Raw genomic sequence first — 16,642 nt, 5'->3', positions numbered from 1 at the left:
AAGTGCAATTACACTTTTTTTACAGAAATGTGAACTCAAGTACTTTTTTGTAAGTGACTTAGATTTGAGAAAATCTAAGTTGACTGAGACATAGCAAAACCGAAAGTTTAATACTCCCTCCGATGTGTATATAGACATATTTTAATTCTAGGTGCATCCATACTAGTGTCAAGTAATATGAATCGGAGGGGCTCCAGCTCCTGTCTACGGTAAGCCCCAAAATTCTACGTACTCAATATGGCCACAAATACATGGCTTTTATCTGCAATTAGGGTTTTTACCGTGCAATTACTGTTGTCTCCATCGATTAATACCGCCTCCGATCAATAATATGTGCCATGGTTTTAGTTTTAAGGAGTACTTGTTTTATCGGTGGAATAGGACAGACAACGTGGTACTGTTTGGGTTAATGGCTTTGGGTAGGGGTTTCGGGTAGGGGTTAGAGTATGTTCAAATCTTTGTGAGACAGGGATTACAATCAAGTGTATGCGTGTATTTTTGTGGCTAGGAGGTAGCAACGGTTAAATGTGTAGTTGGTGCCGAGTGGAAAAAACCCCTCGTCCTCGGGTCGCTCCCCCCGCGGGCGACTCCAGGGCGCCCAAACCCTAGTCCCCGTCGACCCTCCCCCTCCGCCCTTCCCCCGTCGCCGCCGCCGGCGGGAGCCGCCGGCAAAGCCGGCGGTGCCGGCGGCGGTGGCCCTCCTCTACCCGGCGCTCCTTCTCCGAGGCGGGGCGGCGGGCGGCGGCGGTGCTCCCTAGATCTTCTGCGTTCGGCGGCGGCGCGGCTCTCGGGCGGCGCGGTCTTTGGGTGGCCTGGTGGCGGCGGCGCGGCCGCTTGGCGGCGGCGACATGGAAGCTATGCGGCGGCGCGCTCTGGCCGGATGCGGGCCCTTTGGGCCCCATCCGGGCCTTGGCGGGCTAGGCACGGGCTCCCCGTGTTTGTCTCCGGCGAGCGACGGAGCGGCTGTGCTGCGGGGACTCTGGACGGCGGCGCGCTGACTGCAGCGTGGCCATGGGAGCTTCACGAGCCTGCAGGGCTCGGCCGGACCAGTAGGGGCCTGGTTTGCTCCTGGAGCCACGTCCGGTCGGTTACCGCAGGCGGCGGTGAAGGTTGTGCCCTCCCGCGTTGCCGCTGTTCAGCCACCTCCTGGCCCTGGTTGTCTCTTCTCGTTCGGTCGGTCGTCGTTGCTTGACCACGGTGAGACGGCGGTAGTGACTCCAAGACCGTGGTGGCGCAAGCTGGTGGGTGGTGAGGTGGGCGGAGCGTGATGGAGCGTCCGGGGTCGTGGTTCTTTGGGGGTTGGGAGAAATCCCTGTCGGATTTCCGACACCAACGCGGTGACGTCTGCGGGCGCCACCATTCCTTCTTGGAGGGCGTTGGGTTCCTCCCTCCCCACACCCCTCCCGCATACCGGGGGAAACCCTAGGATTTGTCCGGGCAGCAGCGTCGTCATCGTCGCATCCCTTCTTGAAGGTGTTGCTTTGGTATGCGGCGCTTCGGAGGGCTAAGTTTGTGGTGGGAATTCTCCGGAGGGCGCAACGGTGGCGGATCATTAGCGTTTTCGTCGATCCGACTTGGTCGACTTTGCTTTCTTTTTTCTTCTTCTTTTGTTTCTCTTGGGCTTTGATGTGCTGCTTGCCCCAGCGTTGATCTCTATCTTGTATCGGTTGGTTGGTTGCTATATTAATATAGCGGGGCGAAAGCCTATTTCGAGAGGGGCTAGGAGGTAGCAACTATTTTTCAATTGAAATCAACCATGTGTTTACCTATTTTCTTGGCACTAGAAATCATATGAGCTATGTTCAGTCAATGGTCATGTCGTATGGTTTGATGATGTTGATAGTGTCAGAACTCCCACGGAAAACGTATGTCGTGGGGTCTCAGCAGATCGACGGCATGGAGGGGCGGTAGTAATTCAGATAGCAAACACACCTCGCTATAACCTCTGTGAATGGACAGGCCCGAGAAGACATCCTTGGTCTGACAAGGAAGTGCAAGACGAACTGAACAAGATGCTGTACAAGGAACAAGGTACACGAAATCTGCGACATGAATCGAAGAGTGCTTTTCCAAGGAACACACTACTTCGAATTAACAAATGTTTCATAAGACTAGGAATGACAATGTGACATTTGATCTCAGAGAATTTGACAGCGACACCTAGGGGGATATCTGAATCTCATGCTATTTTGAATTTACGACTGCATCTTAACGGCGATTTACACAGAAATAACCCAAAAGTGAAAGAAAAGCACAGAATAACCCTCCGGCAACACTATTTCACCAATCTAACCATTTTGTGTGGCGCCCCTCCCACGGCCGCCACACATGCCCATGTGGCGCCCCTCATGCCGGCGCCACTGTCCCAGCCGACGTGGCCCCCTCGTCGCTGAGCTGGTGCGCCCATCCAACGTGGCAGCGCCACACATGCACTTGTAATTGCCCAAAACATAATGTGAGACAAATCCTCTGGGACTTAGCCGTTTTGCGAGGCTCGATGTGTGGCGCCGATGCCACGGGCGCCACACTAGCCTGTGTGGCGCCGATGCCACGGGCGCCACACATAGAGGCTCGCGAAAACGGCTAAGGACTTATCGTCCGGAGCCCCTGGATGTTTTTGACCCAATACTTGATATAAGTTGGAATGTGTGGCGCCGATGCCATGGGCGCCACACAGTGCAGTGTGGCGCCAGTGTGGAGGGCTCCACACATTGACTTGTGTTAAAAACATGAAAAATCCTATCAAAATCCAACAGTTACGAGTACAACATTGGACACAACAAGTAGCAAATTCATGACATACACATATAACACTTCATAGGTCACATTGTAGCACGTAGATTCAAACAACAAGTAGCATTACAGACCATGGTTCGAAATGACATAGGGTTCACAAATCGATACTTATGAATATAGAGTTGACAACAACACGTAGCACATCCTAGTAGCGTCCTCGACATGCCGTCCTCGCGGGCTGCTTCCGGACGGCCATCCTCTTCGTCCGCTGCCGTGGCTGTTGTTGCTGCTGCTCCTGCTGCTGCTCCTGCTCCTCCTGCTCCTCCTGCTCCTCCTCCTCCTCCTCCTCCTCATCTGAAGAGAACGGCTCGTCGTTCCTCATCCTCGACAAAGCTGATCTCCGCCGCGGCCCGTCATCCTCCTCAGTGACAACCTTCTTTCCTCGGTTGACATAATCTTCCGGAGTGTACCGGTTTGGAGCCTTGCCCCTTGGCTTGAACTGGTAAGCTGACCGTGGGGCTTGCTTGGAGGTACGCTTTGGAAGTATGCCTTGACTCAGAATTAGCTCGTCCTCAGGAATCTTCACAAACACGAACACATGAGATTACAAAAGTTGAAATTAGTAAGAACATGTTTGACAGCAACAAAATAGTCCATACCTCCCGCTCTTCTGAAGAGGAAGATGTAGCGATTTCGACTTCCCGGCAACCTAGCAAGCTGGCTAACCGCCGCATCTTTCGTGCAGTGTTCTGCGTCATGCCGTTCATGGTTACAAATCCACCACATCATAGTAGCGTACATTCAAAGTTGGTGATCATACCTTAATGAAATACCGCAACGGTCCGACAGGCTTGTCATCTGTCCCGCTCTGCTCCCAGATAACCTCGCACTCCTCAGCTGTTTTTTCGATCTCCTTCCGCTGTGACAAACATAGCATACACAATTGAAGCGAGCACATGGCAATGTAAATGATGTACTAGTTAGTGAGAGAATAGAATACCACGAAGTTCAGCTCGGAAGCAATAGAAGTCGATCTCCCTCTGCGAGCAAAGGTGTCGTGCTGGCTTTGCCCAACCTCATCGAACTGGATGGGGTCGTCCAAGATCTCCTCAGGATACGCGTGCTTAACTAACTCGATACGCGTGTTCTCATGGAACCACTCGAGGTAGTTGTTGAAAGCGGCGAAGTTGTGAGGCACAATCTGCTCAGGGCCAGCATTCCGTGCCGCTTGCAAACAGTGTTGGAACACTGCGATGTGGCCGCTATGATGGACTGGCCAATTTGTGATCTTCCTCTGCCGCTGCCTATCAAGCCTGCAAGAATCAACAAGTTAGTTTGTACCTCTTCTATCAAGAATCTTCCATCGCATGATTCCAGAAGTTTACCTATGAAGCGCCTTGTCCGTGTCTTGCCACACTGGTGGGCACTCCTGATACATCCCAAACTGTCTCATCACTCTTTGCGGCTGGTGGTGTTCAACAAGCCACATGCATATGAGTGGGCAGCGCATACGCCAGAACCGCGCCTCCTCCGTGCACTTGTGGTTGAGGTCAGTCATCGACGCGCCAATACGGTAGTAGCTACCATATGGCTCCCATTCCACCTGCAGCATACAAATATCTCAGAATTTAGAACATGCCAGTAGAATCAATGAAAACTAGGATTGCAAAAGAGTGATCGGTTACCTGCTCAGCGGTAAGAGTGTCCAACTCCGCAGTGTACTGCATGTACATGATCTTTGGATCGCCCGACATCTCCGAGACATTGTCCCAAAGGTATGCCCAAGTGGGCTCCTGATCAGGAAAGTGAGGGTGATGAGGCCATGGCCTCTCGTTGAGTACCCTGGGCCGCCCAACTGATAGGCGGTCCCAGCTCCATACGGAAAGTAGGAGCATGCATCCACCAATACCGCCGCTCCCAGACCTGCGACAAGCTTCGTCCAACTGCGCACATAAGACATTTGGTTAGTACTTTGTCTAGCACACTACTATAGGAAAATAGTACATAGAGCAAATCATCACCTGCCGGTAGAGGTAGGCAAGTGCCGCTGTTCCCCAACTCCAACGGTTATCCAACACCGTAAGCGCCTTCAGCCAACACCAATGGGCCAGCTTCCCCCCACTGTCAGGAAAGAGAGTCCTCGAAATCATGTACCATAAGTACACGCGGGTGTACGTCCTCCGAGTGTCCTCGTCGGCCTCTTCCGGGCATTCTCCAAAGTTAGTCCTGATCCATTCGAAAGACGTCCCGGCGGGAGCTCTCTTCTTTGGTTCTGTTGGCAGCGGAGGAGCCCTGCCAATAAGGTCCTCCATCTGTCTCCGCCACCCATCAGAAGCTGTGTTCATACACAGTGGCTCGCCCTGAATAGGTAGTCCAAGGATCATGGAAACATCCTGGAGAGTAGGGGCCATCTCGCCGGCCCTCAAGTGGAAGGTGTGAGTCTCCGGCCTCCACCGGTCGACAAGGGCGGTGAGTGCCGAGGGGTTCATGTCTAGCCCCCCACGGCTTACAAGGGATATGAACGGCATAAGACCGGTAGGCCGGATGAACTCCGTGTACCTCTCGTCATACGGTATATCCGCTGTGCCATGGTAACGAATCTTCAAAGGGTGAAGATCCGTTCCCCTCTCCGTCATATGAACAGCCCGGTGCACCCTGTCGTACTCTTCATCCAGAAGCCACACCATCCTACATGTTTACACAACCATATTATGAGTCATTCCACTAACAAAAATGAGCAACACATACATGAGAGTTCATATCCAAATCCATGAGAGTTCCATGCATACACACATACATTCATATCTAGGGTTCCAACAAATATTTGGTTCAAATATGAGTTATTCCATCACAAACAAATAATAGACATTTCAAGACATACATACATAGAATTTGAACACATACATAGCCATTTTATATCTACATAGCCAAATCTAGGGTTCATATCCAAATCCACCAACATATCTAAATCTAGGGTTCATATCCAAATCCACTAACATATCTAGGGTTCCTACACATACACATTCAACACTTACATAGCCATTTCAACACATACATAGCCATTTCAACATATACATGTAAAATTTCATATCTAGGGTTCCACCAAATCTAGGGTTCATATCCAAATCCACCAACATATCCAAATCTTGCTAGGTTCAGAGCCAAATGCACTAACATATCAATGGTTCATATCTAAATCCACCAACATGAATTTCCATGTCTAGGGTTCATACCCAAATCTACCAAATCCACCAACAATAGTGGACGAATCAGAGGGAATCGAAGGGGAATACCTTGAGGAATGGAGGAGGAAGGACTTGGCCGGATAGATCTGACGATTCCTTGGTCGATTTGGTGGGGGGGCCGAAGGGGAGGCGGGCGGCGGCGGCGGTTGGGGAGGAGAAGCAGAGAGAAGAGAAAGAAGAAAGAGAGGGTCGGGCTGGGCGCGGGCGCCACACTTAAGTGGATGTGTGCCGCCCGTGGCATCGGCGCCACACATGCTAGTGTGGCGCCCGTGGCATCGGCGCCACACATCGAGCCTCGCAAAACGGCTAAGTCCCAGAGGATTTGTCTATGTTTTGGGCAATTACAAGTGCATGTGTGGCGCCGTTGGGAGGGGCGCCACACATGCTGCCACGTCGGATGGGCGCACCAGCTCAGCGGCGAGGGGGCCACGTCGGCTGGGACAGTGGCGCCGGCAGGAGGGGCGCCACATGGGCATGTGTGGCGCCCGTGGGAGGGGCGCCACACAAAAGGGTTAGATTGGTGAAATAGTTTCGCCGGAGGGTCATTCTGTGCTTTTCTTTCACTTTTGGGTTATTTTTGTGTAAATCGCCCATCTTAACCTCAGACTACAATTTTTTTGGCCATTAAACATCAGACTAATTAACTAGACTCGTTGAATCAATCAGATCGTGAACCTCCTAGGCTCCGGATCTAACATTAACAAATCAATCAAGTCAACTGTTTAAACCACTCTCTCACTGCATGGCTATTCCCCGGCCGGCAGCGTGCTGCTGGTGGCCGCTGCTGCGTGCTAACGGCGACGGCAGTGCTTGTCCACGATGCCAGCGGCAGCGGCAGTGCTCGTTGGCGGCTGCGCGCCACACCGACGCCATGAACATCAGCTCGTCATGCACTCATGCCACCTAAGTTAAGAGTTCCTCCAATGTTTATATCATACCCAAAACCGACGAGCAACTAAAATGTTATAGTCGACAAAACCGACATTGTACGCGGATCCCGGCTTCTCTAACAAAACTGAATGTTTAGATTGTTATAGGTCACGTTTCTTTTGGCAAAAAGAACAAATAAAAAAGAAGTATGGGTTGACAAAATGGAACATCATTTGTAGACCAAAGGATCAAGCTAGGGGGTTTAGGGATTGAGGTTTTAGATATTAAAAATAAGTGTTTGTTAAGCAAATGACTTTTTAAGTTACTTAATGAACAAGGTATGTGGCAGAAGTTGTTGCATAAAAAATATCTTAGGACTAATACCCTGTTCCAAGTTCAAGCTAAACCCACGGATTCACCCTTCTGAAAGGGTATTCTAAGTGTGAAAGATGAGTTCTTTCAACGGGGATCTTTTAGAATTGGCAATGGACTTACTACGCGATTTTGGGAGGATTCTTGGCTTCGGAACTCTCCTTTATGTGTTCAATATCCGGTACTTTTTAATATGGTGGCTCATAGAAATGTTAGGGTTGCGGATGTTTTAATCAACCAACGCTGAATATACTTTCAATAGGATTTTAAGGAGTTCAACGTGGGAAGATTGGTTGAGTTTAGTAGAACGTTTGATGGAGGTACAACTTAATGATCAACTGGATAGCTTCTGCTGGAACTTAACAACTTCTAGAAAGTTTTCTGTTAAGTCTCTATACACTGATTTCATGAGTGGGCACACTCGGTTTTTGGAAAAATACTTGTGGAAATTAAAAGTGCCACTGAAAATTAGAATATTCATGTGGTTTTTGAATCGGAAAGTTTTACTTACTAAAGACAACCTAGTAAACCGGAAGTGGACTGGCTGCACCTGCTCCAACAAATATTAAAAACCTTTTTGGAAAGTGGTTGAATGGTGTTGACAAAGTTGTTAAAGTGCGGATTCGTGTAGGAGTCTGCGCTTTACTTTGGGAAATCTGGAATTGTCGATATTGTGTTTAACGGTGCGGGTCCTTCTCAATTTTTGCAGACTATTCATCGAACTACTTACTGGATAAACATGTGGTCTCACCTACTCCCCGAGGACCAACGGGGACATATGGATTCTGGGTGCACTCGCTTGATGGCGGTCGTTTGGGCAATCTTCAACCAGGATGGCTGGCGGCATATTAATAGATTACAAGATGCTTTGATCGTCTTTGTTTTCCCTTTTTAGATGGTTGATTCTTGTCGCAACTTTAGCCGACCCATGATCTTTTGATCGTTATGTATTCACAAATATTTACTCTTCTTTGTTTTCCAAAATAGAATTTGGACCACCGACCGCTTGGCAAAACGAGGGTGCCAAATTGTGGGGATTGCCCCTTATGTGACCAATGCACGGAATCCGTCGACCACCTTCTTGTCGACCACCTTCTTGTCCATTGCCGCTTCACCTTGCATCTTTGGGACAAGGCCAAAGAAGGGTTTGCCATTCCGACTTCTCATGTCAACAATTGGGCGGGCCTCTCTTCCCAGAGTGGTGGACCATGATCATCGGGGCATTCCCTCGCCATGCTCATCATTTGGGAGATTTGGAATGAGAGAAATGATAGAGTTTTCAAGAACAAAAGCGCACCTACGCAAGTCGTCTTCGAGAGGATCAAGAAAGAAGCGAATCTTTGGGTCATAGCGGGTGCTAAAAGTTTGAGTAATTTGAGAACTTGTAATATGTCTAAGACTTTTACTTTCTTGTAAACTCCTTTCTTAATCAATGAATGGGCAGAGCTTTTGTCCTCGTTTAAAAAAAAAGGCTATATGCATCCTTTGAATGCAGAGCCCGGGGTTTTACCCCCATTTCTAAAAAAAATTAAATACACCTGTCATTGTGCATTGATATGCATTTGGAACATGATGCGATATTGATATCCTTTTTTGATCTCGCTAGCGAACGAAAAAAACCCTAGGCTCCTCGCGTCGCGCCCGCGCGCGACCGAGGGCCTCCCCTGGCGGCGCCTCCCGTAGTCCACCTCCCCTCCCCTCCCCTCCCCTCGCCGCCGCCAGAGGCCGTCGCCGGGCAAAGCCCACGCGCGGCGGCGGCGGCGGGCCTCTTCTCCCTCGCGCGGAGGTGGCGGCGTGGGCCCCTGCGGCCGGCGAGGGCGTCGCGTTGGTTGGTGGGCGCGGCGGCGTGGCTCCTTCGGCAGCGGCGCGGAGACACCAAGGTCGGGGCGCGCTCGCGGCGGCGGCAGCTCCCCGGAGCAGCCTTGGCGGCGGGCGGCGCGAGCTTCGCGCGCGGGAAGATCTGGGGGAGGAAGCGGGCGTCTTTCCCATGGCGGTCCGGCGTGGGCAGAGTTGGCGTCTTCGACGGCGGTGGTGTTGCGGCCGCCAGATCTTGCCGCCGCGGTGAGCTACTGCAGCGAGGCGAGCAGCGTTCGAGCAGCGCGGCCGCGGACAAGGGTCTCCGGCCGCCTCGATCCCCTGGGCCAGGGCTGGGCCCAGGCCCTTGCAAGCCCATCGCCCTCCACCTACCGATCTGGCCTCGATCGCAGCAGGGGCTGCACGTCGCCGGTCGGCGGCTGAGGATGTGTGGCCGGTGGACAGGGGTCTCCGGCCGCCGCGACTTCGGGTTGGGGCAGGGCCTGTGGCCCTGGCATGCAATTCGTCTCCTCCCCTCCAGATCGGGCGATGCTTGATGGTAATCTGTCGCAGTTCGAGGGTTGGTTCTCACCTGACGGGTCCTGGTGGCTCTGCGGCGGTCCGTTTGCTCGAGCGCCTTCTGGCCGTTGGGCGGTGTTTCACGTTGTGCTTTGTTTTTCTCCTTCAGTCTGATGGCATGCGGGGTTTGGAATCCGGGGCGGCGGCCCTGGATGGTGGGAGTCTTCCTGGTTGCCGGGCGAGCCAGAGGCTCTAGTGCTGGCCGGTGTTCATGGTCGCGTGGGCGGCGTGACACTGGCGAGCTGCACGGTGTGGCGGCGGTCTGTTTGTCGTTCCGGCGACGGTCAGTACCCTGTGTAGCTGGTTGGGAGTATATGCCGAGGGGAAACCCTTGCCCTCCTGGGCCACGACGGCGGCGTCCATTGACGTCGTCCCCTTCTTGAAGGCGTCGATGTGGCTGCTCCCGGCTTGTCTACATGCTCCGGGTGAAAACCTAAGGTCTTCGGATCGGGCGGTGGCGGCGCTCTTGCGTCGTGTTCTTCTTGAAGACGCCGCCTTGGAGCTCACCCTGTTCGGTTCCCTGCAGTTGGTGTGGCGGAGTGGCGGTGCCTCGGCGTTGGTCCTTCGTTCTGCTGGCTGCGGCAAAGCTTGCTCCTTGTTCTGCATCCTCGGCGCTTCTCTGCTGGCCTCTACCAGTTCGTGTTTGTCAGAGACAGTGTGTGGGCGATGGCGCTCGGCTCTCGGAGGCATTGCCTGCGTAGGTTGTAGTAGTCTCGACGTTGTGCATAGCCTGTTGATGTGCCCAACGTCTTTGCCCGTCTTGCTAGTGCTCAGCGGCTTCGGCTTTGCCTCCTTAGTAGTAGCGTCCTGGTTCCCCAGCACTTTTCGTAGTCCTATCTTTGTGTGAGTGTGCGGTTCTTTCGTGTAAGCTGGGTTCAGCACTTTGTATCTTGTCGCCGTTAAGGGCGTTATTAATTTAACGTCGGGTCTGAGGCCTTTTATCTAAAAATATTGATATCCTTTGAGAGAGCTGAATGTGGTGGACGGGGCGCTGTCCGTGATTACCGCAGACCGAATTGAAGCCTGCACGCACGTATTGTGTTTGTTCCTCGGGAATGCACTCATGTACTAGTAAGAGCATCTCCACGCGTTTGCCCTCCCCGCGCCGAAATCTGGGGAAATTTACGTCCGGATTGGACGTAAATTTGGCGTGGGGAGGAGTAATTTCGCAGCCGCGATCTCAGGCGAAAACGGCGATCTAAATTTGAAAAACGGAAACTTGACAAACTACGGCATGAAACGGTCGAATTTAGACTAAATTTAATGATATTTACTATATAGAGGGCGAAGTTCCTACATAGAGATCGAATTCGACTATATTTCGAATTCGGCTAGGGGAATATAACTGTAAATATAAAAACACGGCGCTCTACATGCCGAAATGGCGGTAGAACACCGTGTAGTCGCCGCCATCGTCGTCGGAGCTGTCGTCGTCGAACTGTGGCGGCGCCGAAGCCGCCTGGCTGCTGCCTTGGCCGGCGTCTCCCCACCGGCCGCTGGTGCGAGGCGGGGATGGCGATGGCTTGTACAGCTCGTCGTCGGAGGCTTCGAGGTCGACGACGGGGACGACGGCGCCGGATGGAGGAGTCGCAGGCCGCCGGAAGCGAGCGGCGTCCTGGAGGAGCCTCGCCTGCCGCTCCGCTTCCTCCTTCTCCCACTGCTCCCTCGACCAGGCGCAGGCCTGGTCGAGCGGCATGGCGTTCTCGGCGGGCACGAGGTCATGGAGGGACCTCGCGATGACGGCTTCGAGGATGGCGGCATCCTCGGCGGTGTCGGCCTCCTCCACCTTCACCTTGGCCGGTTTGCGCTTCCGCTTGCCGGAGGTGTCGTGGTCGCGCTTGGGGCGGCGCCGTCCTTGTGCCATCGACGGCTCGCGGATGACGATGCCGCCGCCGTCGCGCGTGCGGTGGCTCGGCGGGGAATCCGACTCCTTTTTCACCGGCGCCAAGGCTGGCGCCGACCTGGAGATCGACCTCGCCGCCGAACCGGACGACGAGGAACTGGCAGCCATACGCCGTGGCTGCCAGCTGTTTCCCCGTTGGCGGTTGTTCAATGCCCTCGATGGAGGGGGCATCGTCAGCCTACGCGAATTGCCGCCCTCGATGTGCTCGAGGACGTTGTGGAGCGTCCTATTCGGCGCGCTCCACCAACGCCGGCGACCCGCGGCGTTGTTGCGCGGAGGTGGCGGGCCATCGTAGGCCGCCAGTTCGCGCTCCCACCGCCGGAGGAAGAACGAATTCCACCGAGTGTAGTTCTCGGGGTGGTGGCGCGGGTCGGCGCGTTCTTCCTCCGTCATCGCCATCCGCTCCTCCTCGATGGCGACGTCGAGGGCGTGGCCCTGGGGCGGCGGCGGGATTGGCACGCCACCAGCGCTTAGCCGCCACCCGCCGCCGGGGGGCCTCGTGTCCGGCGGGCAGGGGTACCCCGCCTGGTGGAGGAGGTGCCCCTCCCACGTGTGGAGAGATCGGCGGGGGAACCCGTTGTTGGATGCGCCGTCGTCGTCGTAGAACGCCATCGGTGGAGGTGGAGGTGGAGGGTGAGTGGAGGGAGAATGGAGGAAGAGTGGAGCAGGGGCGTCGCGGCGAGCGGAGCGGCTTATATAGGCGCGGCGGGCGCAGCGGGCGCCGGCGATTAATGCCGCGTGGAAGACGATGCGTGCGCGGAAGACGATGCGACGACATTAACTCGCCGCGTGGAAGCTACGCGGCCGGCGAATGCTGAACAGCGGCAGGCTTTTACAGCGCGCGGAAGACGATGCGATGAGGACGACGATCGGTGTCTCTCGCCGACAAGTTGGGGCCACCAGACGCGCGGGAAGTTTCCTCGCCGTTTCCCGCGTTTTCGTTTCGTCCGGAGTCCCCGAGAGTTCCCCGGGGGGCTGGGGATGGCGTGGGATCGCCGGATGAATTTAGGCCCAAATCCGGACGAAATCGAGGAACCGGGGGCTCGAGTGGGCCGAATTTCGCCGTCCGGATGGAAAAAACGTCGTTCGGGGGCCTCGTCGGGGAGACGAGTGGAGATGCTCTAAGGTCTCAGGTGGCGCACGGTTTAAGATCCATGTGTTGTAAGTTTGTAACAGGGGTCCTGAGACTAATAGCAGTTCAATTGGAGACAAACATCACTGATAGTATTTCAAGTGAAATAATACAACACATCTTGTCTGCTAGTACAAACTACATGGTGGACGACGACTCATACTCCATGGAGTATTTCATCTAAAAGATCACTGTTTAAAAGGAAAAATGAAAAGAAAAACGCAAGACCATAATAAACCTTGCTCGACTAACTAAAAGAGCACTCACGCGTGCTTAAGAAGAATCATGCAAGTTATCAGCAAGAACTTGAAGCGGAGTAGGCTGGAGGATGTGGAAGGAGCAGGTGAGATTTTTGTCCACTTTCATGACCGCGCCGGCGTTGTCGCACTGGCCGGCGTAGTTGGGCGCGGAGAAGACGGTGACGAGCTTCCTGTCCGCGAACCACTCGTAGCCGCCCTGCTTGACCTCGTGCGCCCTGCACACCATGGCCAGCCCGTTCTTCTCGACGAACTCGGCCACCAAGTCGGACCCGAAGGTGACGGACCTGCCCCTGGACGACTCGCCCCACCCCCACTCGTCGGCGGCGTCGGGGTCCGACCACAGCAAGTCGCACGCGAGGCCCTCGGAGGGGACTTGCGGCAGTGGGCGCTTGATTCGTCTTATCTGGTCCATGCTCTCCAGCTCCGGCGACAGTCCGCCGTGCACGCAGAAGATGTTCTTGCCGATCTTGTTTCCGACGAGCGCCGCCAGCGGTAGGCAGTTGAAGCAGCCGTTGATGATGTTCCAGCTCGCTTGACCCAGTCCTCGTCGGTGGCACTCGCCCAGGAAGCCGAAGGAGCGGTTGACGGAGGAGCACTCGTGGTTTCCCCGGATGAGGAAGAAGGCGTCGGGGTACTTGACCTTGTAGGCGAGGAGGAGGCAGATGGTCTCGATGCTGCGGCTGCCGCGGTCGACGTAGTCGCCGAGGAAAAGATAGCGGTTGGCATCGGACGGGAAGCCGGTGACGCGGAATATGCGGAGCAGGTCGGAGTACTGGCCGTGAATGTCCCCAAGAAAATTAACCTGCCACCAAGAAAATTTGTTCTGGTAAGAATCTATTTTTTCTTTTGCAGGTGATCTAAAGTTCATGAAAGTTTTAAGAAATGGCTTTCGATGATTTAAGCTTCCATTTCATTGCCAACCCGCCTGATCCTCCAAAAATTATTACAGACCAGACAAGGTCTTACATACTATTTTCTTGCAGCGTACAACCTATTTGTCTTATTTTGCTTCTTCGGTTCTTCTTGAAAAATCATGTCGCTCATGATTCATGTTCTCTCTTATAGCTCATAATTAGGGTTAAAAATAATAGGTCAGGGTACTATGACTTTATAGCAGTGGTGTTTTCCTTTTTTTGCATTTGAACGTATGTATACAATGTTGTTATTGCATAAGTGCTTGATTCATAGGACACAAAGAACCAAATTTAGATATGGTCAAAAGATCGTCCAAGGAGGCGTGCGACACTCCAAATTGTTTGAGTTCATCTAATTTCTTATTGACCAGATTTTCTTAAAACATTTTTCTTTTGTTCATAAATCAATTCTGGGGCAATCAGGTCTGGACAAACTCTAACTCCACTACTATTAACTCTGTTAAATTTTGTGCTTCTACTCCTATATCTCTAACAATGCCAAGATTGTCTTGCCATGTCCATCAGATACTTGAGATAGTTCCAATCACATGTGTACGTCTTCCTTAAATGGCTTTTTTTTTCAAAGAAGCTCAGGTAATTATTGTTCATGTGAGAACCGTGTATGCTTTGCTGCCCTAACCATTTTCATTCGTCCATTAAAAGAATGACATACATAGTATAGGTACATTGATACATCGACATTCCTTCCAATTCATCTATATTCTTGTTAGGAGATGTAATAGCAGTATTGTTAAATAATTACATGATAAGAATCTATTTCAGAGAGAATCTACTACATACTATACATTTATCATCTTAGGCTATATCCATAGCATTTGTCTCCATTGTGTACAATGTTTAGGTTATGAACACCAGGACAGTTGAATGGTAGAGGTCAGATCGGAGTATAATGAAGTTTCTGAAAAATGTGAGCTCCTACCTGTTTCATCATAAAATTCACTTGTACTAACTGTCTTAAGTTGGTCTTGCACCATATTCATTTTCTTCAATGCTTTTCGGCCTTGTCTTTTGAGGTTCGAGATAGATTTGATGTATCTGCGATCTCCCCTTAGTCTGCCAACGAGCGTCCCAATTAGGGTGATGATTGGTTCTTTATAAATCTAATTATTCTAGGTAAATAGGATGAAATAAGGACCTATGTTGGCTATGGTGCCATACATAATTTAGCATTGCGTTATCCTTATTTTTTATGTAAGCTACTTCATCTTTCGTGATGCACATACTTGGGTTGATTTACCTTCTTGGGCCGAAAAAACCACATTGTTCTATTATTGAAGAATGTTATGTGAACTGTATGAACTTGCTTTCCTCTATTGCTCATTATGTTTTAATATTTGCATTGAGTTGGATTCAGCTCTCTTTTGCATTCTATTTTTTGCTAGAAAGGTTACACCTATTTTATTAAACAAAGGTTTCGCACATACTTATCGCCATGTTAATTACGTATATAGTTCATCTCGGATAAATTCTTTGATTGATGAAACTATGATATCATAATTCTGGCCTACTCAGTTTTTCTTAGTTCGGCCGTAATTAGAAATCACACCATTTACCGAGGCCTTTCTATTTCCCCTCTTTTGTCAAAACTAATCAATGATGACGGGATGACATGACAGAGTTTCCTGGAAAGATGGTCATGCAAATGGCCATGCAGATTGGCATGCCAAGGTCCAAGACAGGTACCTCCCGTGACTTGATGAAGCGGCTAACTGAGAGCATCCACATTGAAGACCGGACAGGGGCAGCAGCGGCATGCCAATGGGAGAAGAGTGAACAAAGAGAGCTGCGACAGATGCTTTAAAGAATCTACCGAAGTGTACGGCAAAAAGGAATCAACAGTGAACAAAATTGGGCAGTGATTGGGATGATGATATTGGGCTTGCCACTGTATGGATAGGACGACAGGTTTTCTGGTAACAGGTAGTACTAAGGCAGATTCAGATTAATCCACATCCATAGAAAAAAACTCAAGCTAAGCTGTGTGTAGCCGTGTAGGGATGTATGTGCTGTAATGATACGTCTCCAACGTATCTATAATTTCTGATGTTTCATGCTAGTTTTATGACAATACCTACATGTTTTGCTCACACTTTATAATGATTTTATGCATTTTCCGGAACTAACCTATTAACAAGATGCCGAAGTGCCAGTTCCTGTTTTCTCCTGTTTTTGGTTCCAGAAAGGCTGTTCGGGCAATATTCTCGGAATTCGACGAAACAAAAGCCAAACATCTTATTTTACCGAGACGGACCAGACCACCGAAGGGGAGCCGGAGAGGAGGCCCAGGGCCTCCACACCATAGGCTGGCGCGGCCTAGGAGGGGGGCGCGCCGCCCTATGGGGTGGGCCCCCCAGGCACCCCCTTGCGCCGCCTCTTCGCCTATAAAATCCCTCGCGACCTAAAAACCTGATACCAATTGACAAAACTCCAGAGAGACTCCAGGGGCGCCGCCGCCATCGCGAAACTCCGTTTCGGGGGACAGAATCTCTGTTCCGGTACGCCGCCGGGACGGGGAAGTGCCCCCGGAAGCCTTCTCCATCAACGCCACCGCCTCCATCATGCTCCGTGAGTAGTTCCCCCATGGACTACGGGTTCTAGCTGTAGCTAGTTGGTACTCTCTCTCCCATGTACTTCAATACAATGATCACATGAGCTGCCTTACATGATTGAGATCCATCTGATGTAATCGGTGTTGTGTTTGTGGGGATCCGATGAATTGTTACATTATGATCAGTCTATCTATATAAGTTTGTGAAGTTATTGTTGCTGCAACCTTGTTGTGTTTAATGCTTGTCACTAGTGCACGAGTGGCATGA

General features: G+C 51.8%; 2 protein-coding genes across 2 annotated transcripts; both read right to left on the bottom strand.

Annotated features, from left to right (window-relative positions):
* Positions 1 to 4,101: 4,101 nt before the first annotated feature.
* On the bottom strand, positions 4,102 to 11,607 carry LOC127347273 (uncharacterized). Its single transcript, XM_051373483.2, has 4 exons — positions 11,192 to 11,607; positions 4,758 to 4,857; positions 4,422 to 4,679; positions 4,102 to 4,339 (listed from the first exon to the last, which is right to left on the bottom strand). The coding sequence occupies exons 1-4, from the start codon at positions 11,605 to 11,607 to the stop codon at positions 4,118 to 4,120; spliced, it is 996 nt and encodes a 331-aa protein (XP_051229443.2). The 3' UTR covers positions 4,102 to 4,117.
* A 1,225-nt stretch (positions 11,608 to 12,832) lies between these two features.
* Positions 12,833 to 13,759, bottom strand: LOC127330363 (serine/threonine-protein phosphatase PP1-like). The gene has a single exon (XM_051356606.2). It carries the CDS (start codon positions 13,757 to 13,759, stop codon positions 12,905 to 12,907), a length of 855 nt encoding a protein of 284 aa, XP_051212566.1. The 3' UTR covers positions 12,833 to 12,904.
* Positions 13,760 to 16,642: the final 2,883 nt, after the last annotated feature.

Source organism: Lolium perenne, chromosome 1, assembly GCF_019359855.2.
Source record: "Lolium perenne isolate Kyuss_39 chromosome 1, Kyuss_2.0, whole genome shotgun sequence".
NCBI classification, from domain to species: Eukaryota; Viridiplantae; Streptophyta; class Magnoliopsida; order Poales; family Poaceae; genus Lolium; species Lolium perenne.
This window is presented reverse-complemented; position numbering and strand designations above follow the sequence as displayed.